At 28.0% G+C, this 27808-nt stretch overlaps 1 protein-coding gene across 1 annotated transcript in view; it reads right to left on the bottom strand.

Moving 5' to 3' along the window:
• Nucleotides 1-27808, bottom strand: part of LOC117182597 (transcription termination factor 5, mitochondrial) — a 194315-nt gene that overhangs the window by 111692 nt on the left and 54815 nt on the right. Inside the window, exon 4 of the mRNA XM_033375691.1 lies at nucleotides 5415-5742. Coding sequence (XP_033231582.1) covers nucleotides 5415-5742 — 328 coding nt within the window. The remainder of the gene's footprint in view (nucleotides 1-5414; nucleotides 5743-27808) is intronic.

Consider the following 27808-nt stretch of genomic DNA (forward strand, 5'->3'; position numbering starts at 1 on the left):
TAATATTCATATTCAATAGCGCCTAATATAGGATATAATGAATTTGAAGATCATTTTCTGATTATTATTACAGAAACTCCTTATCTTTAAAAACATAATAATACGTAATATGAACTACAATAATTAGATATAATTATTCTCATTATCAGTTATAAATGATTAATTCTATTATTAATAATAATATGAATATAACAAATAAAATATATATATATATATATATACATATAATTCACAGCCGTGCAAAAGTTTTAGGCAGCCTCTCTTTTTTATGACTGAATAAATTCTCTTGATTTTAATTATACCAGAGCATTTGAGTACAAAAGACTTATCATTTGATAAAAATGTGCTGAAAATTTTCCTTTGAATGTGTTGTGGAAAGGAGTTTTATTAAAAAATGTGTGGGATTTTCTAACAAACAACTGTATGAGTAGTATTTTACTAACTAATGGAGATATTTTTATAATTTTATTTTTGAAATCTATTCCCTAAATATCATATTAAAATAAATTTTAGTAATATTTACAAAAGTATTCTTATTTTTCATTTATAAAATTAATGTATACCGATTACAGTTTTTATATGATGCTATACAAACACTTATTTTTAGAATGATTGTTTTGGCCTTTTAAAATCATGATATATTTCTTCATAAAATAAATGTTGTTAAACTTATTTTAAAATTATTTACAATTACAATTATTTTGAAATTAAAATAAAATTGTAAAAGCCAAATATTCTAATATTGAGATAAGTATTTTAAGTCAGTAAAGGCTTTGTAAAGTTTTCATATATTATGAAAGCATATGAGGCCAAGTTAATAACTTTTCGGCTTTTTCTCTTAAAATCCCCAAAATGGTGATCATAACCTAAAACAGCATGAAAAGAGATGTGTCAAAAAAGGATCTATAGGACCTAACAGATTTTTATTTGATTGGATTCTACAAAATATTAGAAAAAATTCGAGTTTTCTTAAAAGATGTTCCCAACATTTAGAAGTTTGGGAGATACCAAGAAAAAACTGGTTACAATTTTTCTTAAAATTTTGAAAAATCATTCAAGATGTAAAAGATTTACTTATCATCTTCTTAATTTTTCTCAGGAATTTTAAGAGAAATAGCTTTATCTCCTTGAAATCTTTCAAAATTCCTTTACATATTCTAAATTTTATTTCGCAAATATTTAAAATTCTAAGTTTCTAACAGAATTTAAATTTAAAATTCGATTTGAATCTCTTCGATTCTTCTTGATATTTCTTGCATTTAAACATTTTTCTTTAAAATCCTCTAGAGTCTTCTTTTCAATTTTAGGGAACCCTTTCATATGTTTAAAAACCTTTTTTAATTTTCTCTTAAAGCACATTTTTTAAAATGATAAATCGTTTAAAATTTTCAAACGAATATTAGAAAAATAATTGTTTTGTTCTAATCTTGTCACATCTTCTAATTTTCTAATTTTTAAAAACTATTTAAATTTTTCCTGATTTTTTCAAGACTGCAAATTAAAAAAAAAATTGTAATTAAAATTTTTCAGATTCTTTGACAATTTTTGAAATCTTCTGTAATGTTTTGAAATGTTTTTAAATAATCTCTTAAAATTAATTTTTCGAAATAAAAAATTATTTTTATTACTTCTAGGAACGTAAAAGATTTTTTTTTTATTTTCGTGAAACCTTACAACATACTTAACAAATTGTTAAGGGTTTTAATTATTTTTGAATCGTTTCAAAATTTCTGAATACATATATCTTAAACTTACTCAAATTTAAAAGCATATTTTTAATCCAACATAAACTTTTTAAAATATTGTACAACAAAATTGAGCAAGGAGACTTAATAAGAATAAAGTTCTTTATTTAAAAATCTATCTTTTCTAATAATAATAATAATATTTGGTTGTACATTTTTTTCAAAATACGTTTCAGTTGAAAATTCATTTCTGACATCAAAAATTAAACTGTTTTGTAGAAAATTAAATTTTTTATCTGAAAATGTAACTATTTCACTTTTGTTTGAATACTTATTTTCTAGTTTTAATATTAATTTTTCAAGTTGAAAATTTAACGATTTTGTTGAATTTAAAAAAAATTATTTTTTCAGTAAAAATGTATCCTTTTTTAATAAAAACTTCTTCTCGTTTGGAAATTGATTTTTTGGTTGATAATTTAACTGTTCTGTTGAAAATTCGATTTTTTTTATTTGAAAAACATTTTCTTATATACGGAAAATTTAACGTTATCATGTTTGGTTGAAGATTTCTTTTATTGTAAAATTTAACAAAACTTTGTTGAGAATTAGTTATTGTTTTTTTTGGGGTTGAAAATTGACCTTTCTCAGTGATAAATGAATCTTTTTTGGTAGAAAATTATTCTTCTTGTTTAAAAATGCATCTATTTTAATTAAGAATTCATTTCTTTGGTTGATAATGCATTTTTTGGAAAAAACTTCTTTTCTTTTGGTAAAAAATGGTTGAAAGTTCAGGTATTTTTTTGGAAATTAAACTGTTTTGCTGAAAAAATTTGTCTTGTAAGTTTATGTTTTAAACTGATACTGTAACCGTTATTCGTTGAAAATTGGTCTATTTTGTTAAAAGTTCGTTTTTTTGTTTTAAAATTGATTTAAAAATTTTTGAATGTCTGTTTTCGGTAGAAAATTATTGGATTGAAAATTAAACTATCTGTTGGCAAATTCAATTGTCTGCTTGGAAATTTAAATGTTTAAATTTTTCGTTGAAACATTATCTTTTTAGTTGAAAATTTAACTATGTGGTCGAAAATTCATGTATTTTGTTGCAATTTCGTATTTTTTTAGAAGAATTTTAGTTGTTTTGTTCATAAATTCATTTCTTTGGTTCAAAATTTGTCTATTTTGTTGTAAATTCGATTGTTTTTTTTATTCAAAATTAATTTTTTAAATTAAAATTTAGCTGATCCATTTTTGGTTAAGAAATAATATTTTTTACTTGAAAATTAACTTCTTCTGTTGAAAATTCTATTTTTTATCCGAAAATTTAACTAGTGTTGTACATTTTTGGTTGAAAACTTATTGTGTCAGTTTAAAATCTGTTCCTATAAATGAAAATTGAACAATTTTGTTTCTATTTTTTTCATGAAAAATTATCTTTTTAATCATAAATTTATCTTCTAACTTCTTTCATGGCGAATTATTCTTCTTCTTAGAAAATTCATTCGTTTTAGTGAAAAAATTATTTATTTGAGTGAAAATTCGCATTTTTGGTGAGTTAAAAATTAATTTTTTCACATGTAAACTTAAGTATAAACTTAAATTTGCAGTTTAAAAATGTATTATTTTAAAGTCATGTCTTAGTTTGAAAATTGAACTATTTTGTCAAAACTTTTTTATTTGTTAAAAGTTAATCGTTTAATAAAAATATGACTAAGACATGCAGCACTAAATTTGAAACATTTTAGACCCAGAAGGCTTGCCTCCTATATGTATTTACATAAAGTAAATTATATTTTCCTCTTCGCAATAATGTATAATGGTTCTAATGTAAATCGGGATTTTAAAACCAGAATAAATTTTAGGAGTAGCTAGATCGTCATTCGTGAAGTCGGGAGAGCTCGGATACCGGCTCGTGCATTTTCGGCTTTACACGAGGCTGGTCTTCGCAGCATTTATCAGAGCCGATTGACCGACACGCTATGTTTGCATGTATATCATGTATGTATATATGTATGTTTGCATAGATGAGTGAGTAGTGGGGGCCGAAAAATCCCACGTTCTGAAGACATTGGGCAGAAAATTTAAACGTATTTCCTCTTACTTTTTGTTCCATTCGTGAAAGGTTCAACTCAAAACATATAGGTAAATATATCTATATATGTCAAAATGGTCCAGAGGAAAATTGTAACAAAGGGTATTTATGCGGAGGAAAACTAGCTTTCACAATCGAATCTCAAAACGATTGGGAAAATTAGTTCTGTACCACTGAATCACTTCCCTGGGATGTAATAACGAATAGAGGGTTAGAATTTAAACACACTCTTCCCTTTTTGGTCAGAAGCAGTTCGACGTCACAATTCAGTGTGGTAATTCCGGAAAATACGGTGTTGAGAGTATTCGTGCAATACAAAAGTGTCGTAAAGGACCAGAGTTGCTATAACAAGCAACGGCGATATAGAAATATCAAATTTAGCCCTATTAAGAGGAGCAGGAAATTAATAGAAAATTGTCTTTATGAACCTCTGCCCTTCCTAATTGGTAGAAGTAGGACTAGGATTACAACTACAAGGTATGGTTAAAATGTATGAATCAAGTTTTTAATTTCGAAATCTTCTTCATGTAAATCTGTGAGTGTTGAGCAGGTACCATTGCTAAGTCCAAAGTGTAAAGAATTCATTAGAACGGTATTCTGATTTTGTAATACACATTTCACAAAAAAAATAAAGATCTAAAACAAGCCTGTCCAGGGAGGGGAGTTTGACTCAATCACCAGACGTTTGAGTTCTACCACCAGTCTCTCTACTCAGCTTCGGTGGTGGTCGATTTCTGAAATGGAAGGAAGGTCTCCAGTGTTGTAGATATATAGTATCTCGGAAGGAGTCTCTACGCTATATTATTATATAGCAAAAAATTCACATTCAATGTATAAACTTTTATAAATATTGAAGGGTAATAATTTAAACATTTTTTAAACATTAGCTTACACTTTACAAAGAAATTGTCAAAATTATTTGAAATCAGGATCATGCAACATACCTATTGAAAGTTATGGCGCTCATACATTTCCTTTACTTATTATTGTAAAGTGAAATGTAATCATATATCAACTATGCATATATTGAAATTGTTGCAATATTGATAAAATCCAATTCCTGTCGAAAAAAGATATAATTTTTGAAGCTCAGGATATCAGTAAACATTTCTGTTTCGTTCGAGTTGGATCTTACATTTACAGCATGTTACATTTACCATTAAGCTTTGAACTATTAATTGATACGAATCTTTGTTTTAGTATTGTAGCGTAAGTGATTCAAATTTCGGTGCACAAGGCTCATTAATGTAAACGGCGATAAGTTATGAATCAGTAATTGGCTAATAAGGAAGTTCGCGCTCAAATTATGGGGATGTGGTAACCAGACACGTCACAGGGCTGGCACAAGGTCATAAGTGTATTTGAGTGTATTTGTCTATTTTGTATAATCTATAAATAGCTAATCTCAGATCACAAAATAATTTGCGAATGTCAGCTTGTTCTCTTTACCATTAATATTATCTAAATTTCAATTATTAATTGAATCGTTATTTTTGATCATCACTGTTTTTATCGGTATAAGTTATATCAATGTAAATATTTTCTAATATTTTATCGAATCTTTCACGCAGTGTTTTTTTATAGTGAAAATCTAAAAATTAAATATAAAAATAAAAACATCTTGCTCAGTATATACTTACGTTTTCGAGTTCCCATCCAAAATCATTCATTAGATATTCCACTGAATCATTGATCTTCCTCAAGCTCTTAAATAATATTGCTTTCCGTAAAGTCGGCTTTGCTAATAAGACTTCTTTAGAAATGTTGTACCTCCACATAACATAAAGTGATACTAATTGCATGCGAAGATCAAAAAAGGTCAAATCTTCAGTTAAGTTATCCAGGGGAGGTCGCTTATAAGATTTAGGGAAAACAGTATCAAAAAATGTTTGCACTATATCCACTTCTTCAGAAATTCCTACAAATTCTTTAAATGGCACTATTTTCATTTGCATTGCTTGAGTAAATCTGCCGAATATAAAATTCAATTAAAATATGTTGAACGTAATTTTTTCTTGGTGTGCATTTTGCTCATAGAACGAATGTTCCAAAGCCAATTACGGAACGATCTCCAATTATTACAGAACGAGCTTCGTATTTTTATCACATATAAAACTTTATCTTTTTATAAATGAATCATTAACTGCAGTGTAATAAGCTATAATATCTTTAATTTTTTAGAGTAGAACTAAAGTAAACAGCACATATAAAATCTAAATCCATAAAAAAACTGTAAATGAAGAATGCTCAACTCCAAATTGTGAATGAACTGATTACGTTCAAATATATATATAATATAAAAAAATATAAACCCGCTCCCGGCGAAATCCTGCGGTTGTCCTTATGACAAATTAGATGGACTCCTAGTGCATTTGGAGAAAAAACGTTCTGAGGTGACAACGTTCATCCGTTAACGGTATCATCGTCTACTTAGTTCGAGTATATATCACCGGCGCCAGTGTCGCCATACTTACAGATACGGCCTGCACGTTGACATCTCTATCGCATATAAGCAAAACTACATGTGTACTGAAAACGTTCCCGCCTCGGCGATTGGGCAACACTGCATTCACTGTCAGTGAATCGGCCTGTGCCTTTCGCCGGCTGAAATTTGGCTACTGACAAGTAGTAAGGTTAATCCTGAATGCAAAAGTTTGAAAATGGTTCGATTTCTATAAAAATGAGTATCTATAAGTTTTTGGGGCCGCTTGATTTTAATTTGGTTTCAGAATTTGAAAATTCAAAATGGCCGGTACCAAAATTGGGCATTCATTGCATTTTTATGAAATTATAAAAAAGGGCATTATTTTCTTTAAGATACATGGTTTTAATTTTGTTGGGAATTCTTTTTTTTTTTTAATTTTTTTTTTATATCAAAAATAAATTATTTCACTTTCGTTTTGAAATTGAAACCTTATAAGTTTATGAATTGACTTTTTTTCGTGAATTAAGTTTTTTTTTTAATTATATTTTTCGTTAAAAATTATACTATTTTTAAAAATATAACAATCTTGTTGAAAATTTGTTTATTCTTTGTATATTAGTTTCCTGAAAATTCATATTTTTTGCTTAAAGTTAAACTATTAAGTTGAAAATATAACTATTTTGTTGAAATTCTTTTTTCATCCGCAAATTCCATCCGCTAAGGTTCATTATTCCACTTTTGGTTGAAAAAGTATCCCTTCCAAGTTTATGACTCAGCTATTTGGCCGTAAAATAACATTTTTGTTGAGAATGTATATCGCTGGTTTGAAAATAAACTATTTATTTGAAACTATGTTGTAGGAAATTCTTTGATTTTGACGAAAAATATTTTTCTTCATTTGTAAAGTTTTATTCCACTTTCGGTTGAAAATGTCTCCGTTATAAGTTTATAATTTAGCTATTTAATCCTTAAATAAATGTTTTATGTTGAAGATTGGTCATTTTGTTCATAAAATTAATCTGGTGTTTAAAAAATCCATGATTTTGGTTAAAGGTTCAAACTACTTTGTCAAAAAATCGTCCTTTTTTATTCCATGCAACTAGTTGATAATTCGATTTTTAATCAAAAAAAAGTTTTTCAACTGAAATTTAGTGATTCCGTTTTTGATTAAAAATCCAGCAATTTTATTTAAAAATTTTAATATTTCGTCGTAAATTAACATTTTTCTGGAGCACTAATATTTTCTGTTACAAATTTCACCACTTGTGTCAAACTATCTTTTTTTAATTCTCTTCTTTTGAGGAAAAAGAATTTTTTATCTGAAAAGTTTAATTTCACTTTTGGTTAAAAATATGTTGCTTATGGGTTAAAAATTCCACTATATCGTCGTAAACTTCTTGCTTAAACATTCACATGTTTCGTTGAAAATGAAACTAATTATTTGAAAATGTAACTATTTAGTTTGAAATTCTTCTTTTTTTTTTGGAAAATTAATTTCTTTTTTTCTGAAAAGTTTGTTATTCCACTTTCCGTTACAATTTTCTGCCTTATAAGTTTACTATACAACTATTTAATTATAAATTAAGGGTTTTGTTGAAAATTGGTCTTCTTGGTAATAAAATTAATCTTGATTTTAACAATTTTATGATTTTGGTTAAGAATTCACCTATTTGGTCAAAATTTCGTCATTTTTTATTGAATGGAAGTGATTGATAATCCGATTTTTTGTTGAAAAAAAGTGTTTTAGCTGAAAATTATATAGTTTACTTAAAAATTAACTATTTATTTGAAACTGTAACTATTTTCTTAAAAATTCTTTTGTTTTGTAAAAAAAAACAATTTATTTTATCTGAAATGTTTCACTTAACTTTTTGTTAAATATAAGTATAGTACCTTGTTGGAAATTTTTTATATATTTATATTATTTAATCAAGTATTCCAATTTTGATGAAGTCAATTCGCCTGAAAATGCGTTATTGATCATACGGTCCAAAAAAATTGTACATTCAGTTGCCCATGAATCATGCTTTATTTTTCAATTTCTTTAAAAAAAGCAACGTACGTTTTGTCCTTGTTGCAGGCCTTTTTCAAGGTAATTCATCTAAGAGAAACAACATAATTTTAGAGTGAAGCAAAATTAGTCATTTTTTTATCATTGAAGGTTAAAATTTATAAATAACCATGATTTGAAAAATGTCCTTTAAAACGTTAAAATTGAAACCTTAAAATTCAGAGACTTCAAAAGAGAAATTTTACTACATTGAAGAAAATAATAATAACCGAACCAAGATGTTTTGATTTCGGAGAACAAACATGGACTAACGAATACATTAGAGATGAAGTCAATTTTTTATGAATAATTAATAAAGACTGATATTAAAATGGAGACTCAAATGAAAAGTGCGCGAAAGTAACTTGTATTTAAAAGTTGTAATACATTTTTTTTAATTCATATATAAATATTTTAAGAAATAGTTTGATCAGATTGCCATATATGTTGTGACAAACGAGTATTTTGATTCCTAATTCACAATCGAGTTTATGTTAAAAAATGTGAGTTTCAAGTCTCCTACCAGTCTCACCAATATACATTTTATTTCAACATTTTCAATTTATCAGATATACTGTAACTGATAAGACTTCTTTATTATCCTTATCTTTATTTAACAAAAAAAAGTTATAAAGTGTGTAGTTGTTAAGTTTATGACTCAACTACTTGGTCGTAAATAAACGCTTTTGTTGAACATTGGTCTTTTTGGTCAATTTTTTTATCTCAAAAGTTTCATTCCACTTTTTGAAAATTTAAATATTTTGTTGGAAATTAATTTTTTGTGGAAACTTAATGTTGTGTATAATTTTTTATCTAAGTTTGTGATTGAACTATTTTGTAGAAAATTCATGTATTTTGTTAAAAATTCGTCAAATTGATTTTAACATTAATCTTCTTTGTTGAAAAAGCATGATCTTTGTTGCTGATTGAATCATTTGGTCAATAATTCTTCATTTTTCATTGGATGCAACTGGTTGATTATTTTTCTTTTTTGTTGAAAATTAGTTTTTAAGCTGAAAGTTTAACAATTGTATTTTTGGTTAAAAAATTCTCTTTTTAAACCAAAAATTCAACTATTTAATAGTAATTTAACATTTTTGTTCAAATTTGTTTATTGTTTTTTTTTCTTTTGGTTGCAAATTAAACTATTTATTTGAAATGTAACTATTTCTTTAGAATCTCCGTTATTTTATGAGGAATATTAGTTTCTGTTCATCTGAAAAGTTAAGAATTCTATTTTTGTTTGAAAACTTATCCTTTTTAGTTGAAAATTCATGTTTTTTGTTGAAATTCTTCCTTTTTATTTCAAAATTTATCTTGTTTCGTAGAAAAGTAATTGTTCATGGTTAAGAATTAGTTTCTCTTGGCTAAAAATGATCTTTTTGGTAGAAAATTCGCCTTTTCGGCTTGAAAATTTAACTATGGTTTAAAATGCAGCTACTCAATTTTTTGTGTCGATAGGATTGGTATTTAATTTATTAATAAGGATTAAAATTTAATTCTTTTATCTGAAAAGTGTCACGCGTTACAAAACCTTTCCGAACCCACTGTAATATGTGGACGAACCGTCGGAAATATCCGAGGTGTATTATTCTTTGCGAAAGACATTTTGTTCATTTTTTTTTTATTTGAGGAACATTTAAGCCACAATATTCTTCCTTTAAAAAATAATTCGTTTGATATCACCTGCTTCAGGTGTTTTAATACTGGTACTTCTGTTTTCTTTTTAACAACTTAATCCTGCATAAAAGCAGGCTAAGTTTTAAACCAAAATAATTGAATTTTCAACTAAACAAGATAAATTATCAAGCATAATTGGAATAGTAAAATTTTCTCTTAAAAAATTTATTTTTAAATAAATAAGAACGAATTTTCAACAGGATAGTTAAATGTTCGACCAAATCAATGTATTTTTCACTGAAATGTTAAGTCTTTAAACACCAAAATATATTTATAAAAATAATAATAATAATTTACTAAACAGTTGCATTTTCAACCGAAAAGATTAACTTTCTATCCAAGCAGATTAATTTTTATCAAAATACATGAATTTTCACCAAAATATTTAAAAATAAGGAATTTCTAATTAGATTTTGAAACTTTCGACTAAAGAAATGAATTTTCAACTTTACAGGGAAAAGCTAACTTTTCGGTTAAAAAATCGATTTTCATTATAAAGTGAAAATATGTTTATTCAATTATAAATTTAGAAAAAATTCGAGCAAGTTTGAGATATATAAATTCAGAATTTTGGAAATATTACCAGATAACACAGGCCGGCAAAATTTGACAAAAGTCAAAAGCCAGAAAGCAAACCAAACATTTCCGAAGGATTTTGATGCGCTGAATTCGAATCCGAACTCGAAATTGCTTCTGTACGTCAAGTTTTCAAGATATCCTAACCTAAAATTGCAAAAAACGCGTTTTTAGCTGTTTTTGAGGTTATGTAACTGTAAAAGAAAAATGTTCACCACCAAGCTTATATGGAATTTAAAAGTACTAATCTTCCCCTTTCAAACCTACTTGGATTTATTAGGATATCTTTATTTTTCACCGAAATATTGTAATCTGAAATTTTTTATTTTAGCGTTTAACTCATTAACGCTGAGGTGTTCAGATTTATACAACGCATTCTCTATTGCTGACGGTACGATATTTTTTCTTCAAAATATTATCTCAGAGGTTTTAGAGGGTGCCCTTTCTATTGCCGGTTAGTCGCATATTTTTCTTGGAATAATGAAGTTTCATGCCACCAGTGGGTTAACCCACCTACCTGCTAATCCACCTAAGCCCAGAAATCACCCCTATCAAATGATAAGCAGACTAACCCACCTAACCCTGGGAGCAGCGAATCTAGTCGTTTACATTTCGTGAAATAATTGAATTCCACACTACAAGTGGGCTAACCTTGAAATGAAATTTTTTAATTCACCGTATTAACCCATTAACGCCGAGATGGTATTCCATTGTCCCTTGAAAATGTTATCTAAGGGGTTTTCGGGGGTTCCTTTTCTATTGGCTCAGTTTTTTTTATAACTCCTAGAAGAGCGAATATGGGAAACAGTTAGGGCTTTAAAAAAATTTACTATTATGATTCATTTAATATTGTAAATTTATTTCGGATTTTCCAGCTTACTAAGGCAAAACTCAATATTTTCCAGCCACTTAAGGCTGGACTTGGGATTGTTTAGCTAAGCAAGAAAGTACTTAAAATTTTCCAGCCAATTAAGGCAAGACTTTAGGTTGGCCAGCCAATTATGGCAAGCCTTTGGATTTCCCAGACATTAAAGGCAAGACTTTTTATCGTCCAGCCAGGCAAGACAAGACTTACGATTGCCCAGCCAGTTAAGGCAAGCCTTGGGATTGTCCAGCTAAGCAAGGAAGTACTTAATATTTTCCAGTCAATTGAGGCAAGACTTTAGATTTCCCAGCCAATCAAAGAAAGACTTACGATTGCCCATTCAGTTTCGGCAAGACTTGGGATTGTCCAGCTATGCAAGGAAGTACTCAATATTTTCCAGCCAATTAAGGCAAGACTTTAGATTGCCCAGTCAATCAAGGAAAGAATTTAGATTGCCCAGCCAATCAATGAAAGACTTTGAATTGCCTAGCCAATAGAGGCAAGACTTTGTATAGCCCAGCCAGTCAAGGCAAGACTTTGAATCGCCCAGTCAGTCGAGGCAAGACTTTGAATCGTCCAGCCAGTCAAGGCAAGACTTACGATTACCCATTCAGTTAAGGCAAGACTTGGGATTGTCCAGCTACGCAAGGAAGTACTTAATATTTTCCAGCCAATTAAGGCAAGACTTTAGATTGCCCAGCCAATCAAGGAAAGACTTTAGATTGCCCAGCCAATCATGAAAAGACTTTGAATTGCCTAGCCAATAAAGGCAAGACTTGGTATCGCCCAGCCAGCCAAGGCAAGACTTTGAATTGCCCAGTCAGTCAAGGCAAGACTTTGAATCGTCCAGCCAGTCAAGGCAAGACTTACGATTGCTCAGCCAGTTAAGGCAAGACTTACGATTGTATGTCGAATGAAGGTGAAACCAATTACTTGTTTTCTTATGGAAATGTTCGCGCTTCATGTCAAACGGTCGTTGAAGAGACTTTCGCTTATGACTAGTAGGGTCATTATCATTTCTTTGCAAAAACCAGCAATAGTCGGCCATCATTCTTACATTGCATCGAACTTGATAATGTTACTCTTTTTGGCGAAAGTCTTGATGAAAGCGTTCGCCCATTTCTTCACTGAATGCTCCAACATTTTCTGGGGAATAATCCAAAAGAGATTTGAGAAAATGCAATTTCATACTCATCAAACAACTTAATCTTTTAAAATTCTTTAACATACTAGATGCAATAGTTCTAAACTTTGGATCTCGATTGTTCCCTAAAAATTTCTGTACAACATCTTTGAAACTCAACCGTGCATCCTTTGCAATAGATGTCATGGTTTTGATAAAGTCATCATCTTTGATAAGTTTTCTTATATCAGGCCCAACAAAATACCTTCCTTAGCTTTGGCATCACTTAAATGCGGAAATGTAGATCGGATATAATTGAAACATTCTCCTTCGGTGTTTAGGGCTTTCACAAATTGCTTCATTAACCCTAGTTTTATATGGAGTGGTGGCAATAATACTTTCTTTCTGTCAACAAGACTTTGATAAACAACATTATAACGACCAATTGTCCACTCTAATCTGTCTGGCCATTTCTCGGTTATCCAATGTTCATCCCTTGCAGGACTGTCCCAAAGGCAAAGAAAACAAAGGTATTTAATGTTTCCTGATTGTAAACCTAATATAAGATTTATCATTTTCAAGTCACCACAAATAAGCCAGTTATGGACATTCTATTTTATTTTTATCAGAAGTAATTGAAAAGTATCATAAGATTCTTTCAGTGTAGTTGAGTGACCTACTGGAATTTCAGCGCACTTATTTCCATTATGTAATAGTACTGCTTTCAGACTTTCTGTACACGAATCAATGAAAAGAAGCCAATCCTCTGACGTATATAAGTTTATTTTATATAAATTAATGATTCCTTCGATACCATTACAATACGCAATCCCACTGTCCATTGAAAAGTACTTGATAAACTTTTCTTCGCTATTTCTGTAAACAGTTACTCGGTTGATCGGTCACTTTTGTTTTCAGAGTGATTTCTAGTACCAATCTTGGCTAGTGTAACACTTTTTACACCAGGGTAAACGATCTTCTCCAAATACTTTTTAGAAAAACCTCCTGTTTTGCATAAGTAAAAGTAACCATCAGTATCATGATCGTTGGGCTCACGCCAAAAAGGTGGTTGAATAACAGTCTGCATGTTGGTACTTTCATCTTCCCAATTTGACAAATTTAATCTACAAGTATGACAAATTGAGGTTGGTACCCACGGTTTATCCAAATTTTCCATTGAAGTCTCATAACAGTTGAAGTATGACGTTTTTATCGAATCATTAATTGATCGACGGTTTCCACAAACGTGACAAAACGTATTAACTTTCTTAGCGCAAGGAGTTCTTGAACTCATTTTTTCCCTTATAATGAACAGTAAGGTGGAAATTCTAACATTCACTATATACAAAAATCACGATCGACACGAAATGTAAGCGCTAGACAGATTTCAAATACAAAAAGAATTTTATTATCTACGCATCCAACCGTTAGCCCGCCACTCAAACGTGATCTCTAACACGGAAGGATTTGTAGCAAAAAACGAATTTCATCACCTACGCATAACACGTTATAAAAGCGTCGTCAGCTCAGTGATCCAGCTACGGATCGAAGACTGTCTGCGCCGTAAAACGGCGGGCACATACAGCGAATGTGAATATTAGAATGCACACAAAGTGCGCAGTAGCATTCCGCGCAGTCCGTCTTCTTTTTCTTTATCAATGTGCAAACGACTGCACGCTTTTTTGTTGGTATTTTGTGCGGGATCCTTTGTTCTTTTTTTAAGCCTTAAATTGTGGCCGCCATATTGGATCTTCTAGGGGTTATAACAAAAAACTGACCTCCTCAGCCTTAATAGGTTAAAAAGCTAAAATAAAAAATGTCAAATTACAATATTTTGGTGAAAAATAAAGATATCCTAATAAATCCAAGTAGGTTTGAAAAGGGGAAGATTAGTACTTTCAAATTCCATATTCGCTTTTGTGGTAGACATTTTTCTTTTTCGGTCAGGAGCGATTTTATGCTCGGATTCGGATTCAGCGCATCAAAATCTTTCGGAAATGTTAGGTCTGGTCAGTGGCTTTAAAATTTGTCGGCACATTCTGAAAACAATGATTTATTCCTGAAAAATGTAAAAAATAATCATATTTTCTTATTGGAATGTAATATTTTGTCATTGTTTGGAGTAGCACATTTGTATAAAAACACGATGTAAATATTTAAACAATTAATTATTGTTTATTATAAGAATTTCTAAAAACTGAACCAGATATGTCCATTTTCTTTCAAATTGGTATCCTATGCTAATTTCTGTTGAATAATTACATCATTTTTAAACAATTCTTATTTGCTCAAAGGATTATTTTTCGATAACTAAAAAATGAAATGAAATAGAAGACATACAATTAAATACGATTTTATAAGTATTTTTCAAAAAGTAATTGTTTAAACAAATTATTTTTTTTAACCATTAAAAAGTGTTAAATGTATTCTTTCTGTACTCTATACATTCAGCAAAATAATTTGCTCTATTTTATTTCATTTTTTTAGTTATTGAAAAAAACTGCTTGAGCAAATAAAGATGGTTTAAACAAATACTGCAAGCAATAAGTACAAGCATACGTATAAATACGTGCAACCAATGATAAACAATTATATTTTGATCATAAAATACGATTATTTTTTATATTTTTTAAAAATAATTAATTGCTTAAATAATTTAAATTTGTTTGAACTATTGACATTTGTTTAAAAAGTCATGGTAAATATTCAAATTGTCCATTGGTAATTATTTGTATAAAAAAGACGACGGAAATTGTTAAAAAATAACAAAAATAGGTAAAAAAAAATTATTTTTGGGTCATATTTGGGGCGCTGCGGCTAAGTTGGGGGTAGGTTGAAAACGAAAGTTATTAGTATTGTTTTATTAAGTAGACACTCCTCCTGAATTCCCGAAAAACTCGGCACATTTCGATGAAACTCTGTAACATAAGTTCAATCTTTCGAAAATTTGCCCACGTTAATTAATCGAAGATTGAAGTGCCCGATGGCACGTGTTACTCTTCGAGTTTCGAAAAAAAAAACGGATTTTCTTCCTCCAGAAATGGAGTTTTCAACTTTTGATAAACTTTTCAATTATAGTGAGTCAATAATTAATTTAAAAGTAAAAAAATTTAAGTGTTTAAAAATGTTATTTCGTAGAAATTGTCGATGTATTGCGTGGTTGACATGTTTACAGTTGGAAGTGTTATTCTTTGGTTAATATCTGATTTGTGAAATTATAAACAAATTTTAATTCAAAATTTTTAATATAATCTATTTTATTAATAACTATTAACAAAGCTTGCAGTATTTTTAAAGAAGTTTTTTAACTAAGTTGAATATTGATGAAAAAACGATTAAAATGTAGCGATAAAATTTCTTAACAAATATCTTTAAATTTGTCAGCAAACATTTCAGGCCCTGGAAAATTACTCTGTAGTAAAAATATGAAATTACAGAAAACGTTTTAGATAAATAATGATTTAATTATTATTTAAAAAATGTTCTTTTCTTTAATAACGAAAACTTTTTTTACTTTCACAGAAAAAATTCTCATGATAACAGAACATTGATAATGTATTTTTATGAATTGTTTAGCTACAATGTTTAAATTTAGAAAAACAATTAAAAAATTATGCATTTACATTTTTTTATTTAATTTTTCATTAGAGTTAGATTTTAGAAATAATTTTACTTTCATAGAAATAATTTTTAATCTTAACAAAAAATTCCTCACATTTCAATTTAGAAAATTTAAATTTAACGAGTTTTGTAAAATTACAAAATAAAAAATGTTCGGTAACAAACATTTAGAATAAAAATTGTTGTACAAAAAATCAAGGAAACCATTGTTTAAATGCAACTTTCCTTGACAATTTGTATTCTTACTACTTTGAAAAAATGTTTTCATCAACTTTATGTCAATGAGGAAACGATCAATTTTTAAAGAATATTTGAATAATTATTCAAATACAAAGTTTGTTAAATTTGTATTTTGACTAAAGTGCAACTTTTAATGGAAAAATTTCACTTTAACAGATATAATTCCTTATGGTAACAGAAAAATGCATTAATTGACATTATTTCTGTTATACAAAAAAAAAAAAGAGTTCATAAGGTTTTAAATGAAAACATGTTCAAATAAATATACGTCGTTAAAATTAATTTTACAAGATTAAAAAAATTTAAATCACCTCATTAATGCAGTGGGGATTGAAAGCTAATGGAATTTTGATATTTATATTGGAATTGTTAAGAATCTATGTATATTTACTATTATATTCTCAGATTTTTTTTAAACAATCTTTTCAACACCTGCCCATTGGCATTCAAAAACCAAAATTTTAATTTTGTAATATGTTTAAGATCGGATATTTTATAAATTGAATCAAACAATATTCCAAATACAAAATAAAAATGTCAAATTTACTTATATTTCTTTTTTTTTTAATTACTATTCTGCCATAAAAGATGGCATTTAAAAAAAATACTTGAATTTTAAACAAAATAAATCAATTTTCAGAAAATAATTACATTTTTAACATCAAAACATGAATCCTCAACAAAAAACCTGTAATAGTTGATATTTCAATCAAAAAATATAAAATTTCATTTAAAAAATAAATGTTACAGCCAAAAAATATTCAATTTTTAAACAGAAAATATGAATTTTAGCAAAACAAAAAGAATTTCCAACAAAATAGTTGCATTTTAAACAAACAGATAAATTTCTTTTTAAAAAGTGTCAAAAAAGTAGTTTAATATTTAACCGCGCTGTTGAATTAATAATTTAAAAAGGTCAATTTTTAACAAAATAGTCAAACTTTCAACCGGAGAGATGAATTTTTTACTAAAAATATGAAACTCGACAACAAAATTTCAATTAGACAGATATATTTTTAAATCAAAAAGATAAGTTTTCAAAAAATATATTTGAATATTCATACAAAAAATATTTTCGTTTGATTTTTTACATTAAAATATGATTTACACAAGAAGTAAATTTTCTACGAAGAGACTTGCATTTTCAACCAGAAAACACGAATTTTCAACAAAAAAATTGAATCTTGAACCAAAAGGGTTTACTTCTTAACAAAATTGTTAAATCTTTAAACAACAAGTTGTATTTTTATCCAAGAAATATATGAAAATTCAACTAAAACGGATGAATTTGCAAATCAAAAGCTAAGTTGAAAACAAACAATTGCATTTTTATTTGAACAAATTTTTAGTTGACTTTTCAACATCAAAATATGAATGTCAGGCCAGGAAAGTTTCTATGAAATAGTTGAATTTTCAATAATACTTTTGATTTTTCGACTAAATTTAACAGAATTATTGAAGTGTCAACCAAAAGTTGACTAAAACAAATGTATTTTTTAATCAAAAAGATAAATTAGAAAAAAAATGAATTTTTACCTAAAACAGATTTCAGTTTAATTTTCAACACTAAAATGTAAATTTAAACTAGTCAATTTTCATCCAAATTGCTGAATTTTCTACTAAACAGTTGAAGCTTCAATCGAAAATGACGGCTTTTTGAAAAGAATTTTGAATTTCTAACCACACAGTTTCATTTCCATCTAAGAAGTATGCAGTTTCTAATAAAAATAGATATATTTCTTAAATATAACACACACATTTTCCAAAAAATAGTTGAATTTCCACTGAAAAAAGATTTCAATTTGACTCTTCAACATCAGAATATGAGTTTTAAATAAAAAGTAATCTTTCTATTAATATACTTGAATTTTCAACAAAGCAGTTAAATTTCCAACCCAAAAGGATTACTTCTGAACAAAATTGTTGCATTTTCAATTAAACAGTAGCATTTTTCCCTAAGAAAAAGAAAGATGCAGTTTCTACTAAAATAGATGATTTTTTAAATTTAAAAGACAAATTTTCAAAAAAAAAAAAAAAATCGTTGGATTAATTATCACTAAAAAAAAAATGTTAGTTGACTTATATCTAACACCAAAATGTGAATTTGAAACAAGCTAATGTTCTACGAAATAAGGTAAACCGACCATTACTGGCACAATTACGAAAAGCCAACCCAGATAAAAAAATGTTTTATGACAGATAAAAATAGCATATTTTGAATAACAATTTACGGAGAGAAGTTTCTAGTCCACCGAAAGATTTCTTTTTCCATTCAAGAGATCTATCCTCAATATAGACGGTGTACAAGGTTCAAATTTCTCTGAGTAAAGATTCTGAGGTAACGTGTAACAATATGGCATTTTTATTCAGAATTATAATTCTTTTATTCAGCAAAAAATTTGTATTTGATAGGTCAGCCGTGCTAAAAATCATTTAAATTTTTTTTGTTAGTAAACAATAAAACTGTTTAAAATGAATGATTCAAACCAAAATCGACCCAGCTTTCAAAAACCTACACAAGATGCTCGTAATAAGGGGACTTTTTTTGAACTTTTGAAAATGAGTTATCTTGGTCACCTACTTATGCATAAAGAAGTGTTGCGGCGACCGAGTAGCGACTGGATTATTCAAGTTATCTGCAATCTTACATGAATTTGCGAGAATCATCATAAATGAGAACATATTCATTTAGGTTTATTACTTTTTTGATAAGTTCGGTAAATGGCACTTGACTTATTTCCCAGCCTGTAGTAGATTTGAATAAATTATTTATAAAGTTATTTTTAAACATGGTTTACATTTTTTTATAATTAATTACTTTTCTTAATTACTGATTCATTAGCATTTTTAAATGCGAGTTATAAAATAACATTAATGCTAGTATTAGTACACCAGGAACAGAAAATGTAGTAATGCGTCTTTGAAAAATACAAATTTTTCATGGGCACACTGCAACTCACTCACAAAGTGTTTCTTAGGAGGAACTCACAAATGTCTTGTAACACGTGACACTTTTTAGATGAAAAATATCATTTAAATCCTTGTCGGTACACTTAATATCAATATTATCGATAACAAAATTTAGTAAATGCATTTTGAAAGAAATAATCTAATTTTCAACCCGAAAGGTTGAATCTTGACGATAAATGTCCCGCTCAGCCGGAAGAAGGGAATTTTCAATCAAGAAATATGAATGTGCAACGAAGAAAGATGACTGCTCTATCATACAAGAAAAGACAAGTTCTTAATTTTAAACAAAGTACATGAATTTTCACACAAATTGTTAAATTTTGAACTGAAAGAGGTATATAATTTCAAGCAAAAAATGGAATAGTTTAATTTTCAGTCTAAAATTTTATACTTTTTAACAAAGAATAAACTCGAATTTTTATCCTGTTAAATTTATGAAGAAATTACGAATTTTTAACAAAATAGTTGAATATTTAACCAAAAAGATGACTGTATAGTCGCTGTTTCATTTTTTAACGAAAATATGAATTTTCGACATAAAAGTTTATTCTCAACGGAATAGTCCATTTTTTCACCAAATTCTTGAATTCGCAAGTAGAAGAACAAGATAAGTTTTCTACGAAAAGGTCAACTTATGACCAAATAGATAAATTTGAAAATAAAAAGATTAATTTTTACACACAAAATAAAGTATTTTTACAAAGTAGTTGAACATTACACCAAGGAGTTGTTCCTGCAAAACAATAACATGAGTACATAACGCAACATGTAACAGTTAATATTTTAACCAAAAAACATTTTAATTTGCAAAATCAAATTTACCCAAAAAAAGACGAATTTTCAAGAAAATAGTTCGTCTCTGAAACAAGATAGATTCATTTTACACCAAACAATTTCATTTCTAACTAAAAGGATGAACTTTCATTTAAAATAATTAGTTTTCTATCATAAAATAGGGAGTTCCATTAAAACACATGAATTTTCAAATGGCAAAGATCGATTTTCATTTCTAAATATGAAAATTCAACAACAAAAGGTAATAATTACGTTTATAAGTAAAGAAAATTAATTCCCAGCAAGGAAAAAATATCTCCAGCTTAATAGTTACATTTTCAAACAAAAAGTTGATTTTTTTAACAAGTGGATTAATTTTGCACAAGAAAATATAAATTATTATAACAATATATCATTTTTCGACAAATTAGTTTAATGTTATACTAAAAATTATTACTTTTCAAAGAAAGATTTCAATGTTTAACTAAAAAAGGTAGGAGAAAAATGTATTTGAAAATGAATAGATTAAACAAATTTTTAAAAAGCGATTCCATTTTTAAAATAACGGTTGAATTTTGAAATAAATACGAGATTTATGAACCAACAACATGCCTTTTCTACCAAGAAAATTGATTTCCAATTAAAAAATACGAATTATGAAGCCAAAAAATCCAATTGTCTTTGAAACAGTAGCATTTTTTAACCAAGAACGTCATTTTGAAACTAACACAGTTAATTTTCTAACAAATTTTGAAATTTTCTGGACAAAAACATGAATTTTCAAGTTATTATCTATATCTGCACTGTTATACGAAAATTTGTCGCGCTATATCTATTTTTCCAGAAATTGATTAATTTACTTACTTGAATAACGTATTTATGAGTTTAAAGAATTATTTCTCGAGAAATTATTCATTTTAATTAGTAATTTTCACATTTATTGCAAAGAAATAGGGCTCAGCATAGTATGAAAAAATATGCCCGCTGCGCAGAGATTATTTTTATAAATGAATTTCGATTTTTAAAGTGTTGCTTGTGAAAGGGTCCATTTTTGTATAAATATATATTTTCTACAAACACAAAAATTTAAAAAAAAAAGTGAAACCCTGCTGTTTTCTATGAAGCCTGATAGATTTATAAAATAAAGTAAAAAAAAAATATTAATCAAAGTTATACTAATTTTTGAATGATAGTAACTCAGAATTTCTTGAATATTTTCTAAATTTCCTACAAGAAAATGCAATGAAAAATTAGCTATTTGTATTTAAATGTACTCTTTTGGTTAAATTTTGTTCATTTTTTACCAGAATGTATATGTTTTAACAGAAAAGTAAATTTATGTAAATTTCTAAAAAGATACTTAAAAATATTTCCCTGCGTTTTACAAGTATCTCGGTTTTAAATTTGTGTCTAATTGAAATTTTTTTTCAAAAACTTGTAAATCTTGTTGAAATCTGCAAGAAATGAAAATTGAAACTTATGGATCTATTAAAAACAACAATTGCTTAGCTATATGCAAGTTTGTATTTTTAGACTGAATTTAACTGTTTTTTATTTCAAAATGAAATATTTTTGGTTGTTATATGAACTATTAAATAATTCGTTTTTAACATATTTTTTATGGAAATCAACTATGGCGTTGTGAGCCAACTTTGTCGTAGAAATTTCGTTCTTAGTGTTTGTAAACTTAACAATTTGTTAGAACATCGAACTATTTGGCAGAAAATTCACTCTTTTAGTGAAAAAATTATATTTTTGGTTTAAAAATGTGACTGTTTTTTAGATAATTGATCATTTTGGCTACAAAAATTCGTCTTTTTTAGTTGAACATCAATTTTTGTGTTGAAAAAGTCATGATTTTGATTTAAAAATCTAATAATTTGTTGGAAGTCTAATTATTATTTTTAAAATACAAACTCTTTGCTAAAAATTTGTTTATTAAATTTATTTTCAAATCAATTTATTTATCTACTTTTTCAGTTAAAAATTGAAATCTTTGGTTGAAAAGTAATTTCTTTTAGCAGAAGATTCAAGTGAAAAATTAATCTTCTTTGTAACAAAATCAACTTTTTGGTTGGAAATGTAATGTAAACGGCTTAGTCGAAAATTAATCTGTCTTGCTTAAGAATTAAACTATTTCCTTGCAAATTTGTCTTTTTTGGCTGAATAAAAATATTTTTGTTTTAAATTTAAATCTTTTTTGGTAAAAGTATGAAATGTTACATGCTGCATTAAGAGCTTATGTTCTTGTGTAGAAAAATCAACTGCTTGGTTTAAAGTTCAACTACTTTCTACAAGAAAACAGTTTATTTATTTTTTATGCAGAAAGATTCCCCGTTTTATTTGAAAATTCAATTATTTGGTCATAAATAGAATTTTTTATAGAAATTTCATCTTGTTTTATGCTTAAGAATTCAAGAACTTGGTGAAAAATGTTCACTATTCGTTCTTTTGCAATATTCTAAAAAATTTCAATAAAATTCAGAATTTGGATTAGAAATTCGAAGCTTGAATTTAAAAGATTGCTCAAAGACTTTAATGATAATATTTTGAAAATATTTTCAAAGAATTAAGAAATATTTGAAAAAGATTTTAATGATTTCGCAAAGATTTTGTATGGATAGGATAGATAGGATAGGAGGACATTTACAAAGGCTTTGGAGCACATAAATTAAAAGGGCAGTTTCTGACTCATGTGCATGAAGTACCTGCTATGTACACCCCCACCGTTGCATCCAGTCCGTTACACCTGGCTTGTTTGTTCTCGCCAGAGATTATATCTTAAAAGGCCGGCGTACCTGAGATCTTTAAACTAGACATTTTGAAACGAAATGGTCGATTTTTTCCCCAGCATCAGCTAAATCTTTTAAATCCTGCGGACTCTCTCATTTTAAAGTCGTAATAGAGTAAATCTAGGTGTATTTATATCGCTCGAGTTTCAACGCGAGAGTGAACAGCTCTTTAATTAAGGCTTTTAATTTTGAAATAGAATAATTTTTTCATCTAAAGATTCTAAACGAATTCAGTTTCAAACAACAGAATTCGAAATTTATCAAATCTAAACGGTATGAATATTAAAAAATGAATAAATTCACTATCTTACGTATTATTCACATTTTTAACGTTTTCAATTTAAACTTCATTAACCTTTATAATTTTAAATTTCAAAATATTATATAATTAGGATGATTCAATATACATGTCAATATTGGAATTGCGCTTTATCATAAAAATAATTAAAAAGTTAAAAATAATAATTGTTGTAAATAGTTTATTCAACAAAATATTTTAATTTGACGTATTTTAAAGGTCGTATTTCCTTTTTTTCTACTAATGCCAATCTAACTAAAAATAACATATATTCGATAATAATTCGTGAAATATACAAATTTTAATGTTTCTAAATTCAAATAGTTTGAGAATGAATAATAACACTGCACGCTAAGATTCACTCAGTAAAAATTCCTGGAATATTTTATATTTCATACTTAATTATGATAAATTGTTAGTAAGAATATTTATTAATACATTTTAATTAAAATTTATGACTAACTTATATATTCAACTTAAGCTGAAGCTACTGGAATCGAAGGAACATATTCGTTGTACTTGATTGTCAAAAATTTGAAATTTATTCATCTAATTTGTTGATGAAAATATAAATTGTTGAATTTTACCAAATATTATGAAACATATATTATTTTTAGCAATTCATGTATTTTGTTGAAAACTCGCCTTTGTTATTAAAAATTAATCTTTTTGTGTGAAAAATTACTCTGTTGGAATATTTATTTTTTCTAATTGAAAATTAAAGGTTTTTACTGAAAATTTAAATATCCTATTTAAGGTTGAATTTTTTTCTTTTTTACTTAAAAGTTCGTTGAATTTTTAACGGAAAAAGATGTGTTCTCAACAAAAAATGTAATAGTTGATATTTTAAATAAAGAAAATTTTTTGATTAAAATAAAGAGTAGCTAAATAGACTAAAAAAGGACCAATTTTCAATAAAAAAAAGGTAAATCCTCACTTAAAGCAGATGAATCTTCAACCAAACAGTAGTTTGAATTTTCGATCAAAAGACAAGCTTTCGGCAAAGTCGTTGTATATGTAGATTGTAGAAAATTCTTGTGCAGAAATATGGCCATGGCCCAAACCGGGCCCCAACTTGGCAGAAGTATAACTTAATCCAATTTTTCTAAAGTAACAATTGTTCAATTTTGATGTATTTCTCCAATTTTTTAAACTCTTTTTAAGTATTGGTTAGACTCCTATGAAATGTTCAATTATTTTTGATTTTTGTTTAATTTTTAAATCTCTTTTACAAGGAACCGTGTGGAAATAGCCCGGGTTAGCCCTAGTACAACAAGGTTTCTGATCGGGGACTGGCCGGGCTATGTTTGTTTTTTTAAGAGCCTAGCCGTGCGCGGGTCGGAGACTTACTAGGCAAAATTTATGTGAAAACCCCAGTCGGGGGCTGACTGGGCTCTAATCGGGCAAATCTTATGATCGAATGCTCAGACGGTATCTGGCCGGGCGCTAATTGGTGGTAATAAAATTGTTAAACTTTGTTTATAACTTAATTACTTTTTCTGATTTCATTAAGAAATGGATGTGTACACAAATTTCGAATCGTAATAAATGTATAGTAAACATTTTCAAATAGAGATTATAATAAAACTATAAATTAATGAGGGCAAAAAACATATAGAAACTAGATTTAAAATTGTGTAAACTTTTGTAAACGATTAATAATAAATTTTAAATAATATAATACCTTATATACAATATAAACTAAAATGACAAAAGACTCGAAAGAACGAGTTTTTTGGCGTGATTTTAAAATTACCTTATGCAAATTTCAAAATTTTTGAATAAAATATGATTCAAATTTTTTTAAGTGAAAAATTATAAGCTCCATCTTTATGAAAAATTGCAAATGTTCAGAAAAATATACATTTTATATTGATCTTAAACGTTGTAAAATAGTATAAAACATCTAAAAATCAAGCCTTACACGAAAGTTAAAAAATGTTATTATTAACCCATTAACGACCAAAGCTATCAATTTTATAACATGAGTTTGACTGCAAAATCGATGGGCATAACAAAACAATAAATAGATCAAAAGTACTGTTCCTTATGTTTTTGGATTAGATAAATTCGAATCCGTGGTCAAACTTCGAATAATTTGAATTCAAAATTAAATATAGCAGTTTTTGTATACCTAAATAGTGAAAAATCTTTTATGTCAGAAAAAAAATTATCAAAATAAAACATTTTTCACTGTTTCTGTATGAAAAAACCGCCGCATTTAATTTTGAAGTCAAAATAATCGAATTTTGACAACGGATTCGAATTTAGCTCACCCAAAAACATAAGGAACAGTACTTTTGATTTATTTATTGTTTTGTTATACCCATAAATTTTGCGGTCAAACTCATTTTATAAAATTGATAGCTTGGGTCGTTAATGGCTTAAGAAATTGTCAACAGTCACGATCGAATTTCTGAGTTCCGTCGTTAAAAAATGTTAATGTTCATAAAAAATTATATTTCCTGTCATTGTAAAAAGTTGTCAAGCAGTCTACAAAGGGAAAAAAAATATATCACGCGAAGAAAAATAGTAATCGATTTAAATTATTGATTTAAAAAGCATTTTATTGATATTCCTGTTAAAAGTTCGTATATTTTATATTTACATAACGTCGCATAATAATTAATAATTAAATAAATAGAACTTAAAATTTGGTACTTTAACTTTTCTGAACTGTAGCTTATGAGGATGGCTTTTTCAACGAGTTTCAACTTGTCGGTTTTGCGCAGTGTTTAGCACTTCCGACTGTTAGCCGTTAGGTTTCGGTACAGACATATGTAGGTTCGATACCCCGTAGCGTTACAAATTTTATTTGTAATATAATGTTTAAAAATGTAATATATGTATTTACTCTAAACAGGACTATTTATATTTAAAGTCAAAATACTCGCAATCATTTAATATTTATTTTTAAAATCTTTGTTGTCTCTCAAATACTACGTGAAAATAGTTAATGTTGTCTGTGTGCTGGGCATGTGGAATTTTATACATTAATATGCTCCAATTCTACAGTAAAAAAGAATCAAGTTGATCCCCCAACTCAGTGACAGATGCTCTTCATACAATTGAAACACGAATTATTTAAATCTAGTAAAGCAGCAATTAATCTCGTCCGGGCCACGTTCGAAATCCCCGGCCAGCTCTCGACCATGCTCCATGGCCGGACGCTGGCCAGCGCAGCGTGACGATGCTGGTCGGATTCCGACTAGAAACCCCAGCCAGCTACCGACTTGAAGCCGGACTCTCCAGCCGTAGACTGGCCAGCCCCCGAATTAAATTTCCACCCGGGGCAGTAAAAAATGAATAAAGTCAAACGATATAGAAAATCAAAGTTTGACTTGTAGGGCAAGAAATCGTAGCATTTAAAACGCGACACATTTTTTGTGGTGCTAACGTAGAAAATGTTACCAAGCGAACTGCGATAAATAAATTTTGGTTTCAGCTTTGCGTATCAATGAAAATTTTTTGTGTGTTCTGCACAATTTTGAACAACATCACTAGAGTTTAGGACAAGTTTTAAATAAAAGATGTGATTTTTAAATGTATATGTTGTGAAATATTAAGAAGAAAAATGTGAGGTACACACTCTGTTAAAATTTCACATATATTAGGGTCGAATGTAACTGTTATAGAATAAAATAGAGATAAAATAGAGAATAGAATAAAATTTTGTTTCTTAACATTTTTTCAGAAAATGAATGACATACATAGGCAGCAGGGGAATACACAACTTACTTTTTACTTGTTTTACATTAATAATAGTTTTAAATTTGTCATTGTTTCTCGAGGAAAAAATCAAACGTTTTTTACCAAATTCAAACACGAATACTTATTATGTTCATTAGCAAAATGATTGCGTTTAAGTAACGCTCAATAGATGCAGTTTTATCTACATTTTTCAAATGTTTAACTTCTATTTTATTTTTGGTTTTTCAGAAATTTTCAGTTTTTCTTTGACTTCACATTTATAATAAAATCATACATAAACACCAAGAGGAAGTGTTTTGAAGATAGTATTACTTTTTTTAATGAAGTATTTTAAATCTTTTACTAATGTTTCAAATATATTAATTGAAGAGAATTGTCTTTTAGAGGAAAAGTTACATTCAATATGTCCCATATACACAGTTTGAAGAATATTTCAAATACTTAATTCTGCATTAATAAAATCTATTAAAAAAAGAAAGATATTTTTACAAAATTATCAGCTCTGCTTTTTGTTATTATTTTTTCAGAACATAAAAACTCATAGAAAAGTTAAAATTTGCATTTACGACAATTGACTCGATTCCCCAAGGAGCATTTAGAGTAGCGATATTAAGGTTAATGCCGTAAGAGTGATAGAGGTGGTAATAAAGCACTCTTAGTGCCGCTCTTATTGCCGCACAAAAACAATCCTTTGCCCACTTCTTCGTGATTCCTGACCATTTTAAGAAGAGGATCTCTTACATTTGCGACTCTGTGTGCTGTACCCAGGATAATCCTGTTGTAAAGACATTCAAGACTCAATATTCCGCGACCACCTTGACGGCGTGAGATGTACAGTCGCGAAAAAGGAGACTTAAGATGCATGCTTTTGTTCATGTGCATAACCTTTCTTGTCCCGATATCAAGGGA

Source organism: Belonocnema kinseyi, chromosome 2 (assembly GCF_010883055.1).
Source record: "Belonocnema kinseyi isolate 2016_QV_RU_SX_M_011 chromosome 2, B_treatae_v1, whole genome shotgun sequence".
Taxonomy (NCBI): Eukaryota; Metazoa; Arthropoda; class Insecta; order Hymenoptera; family Cynipidae; genus Belonocnema; species Belonocnema kinseyi.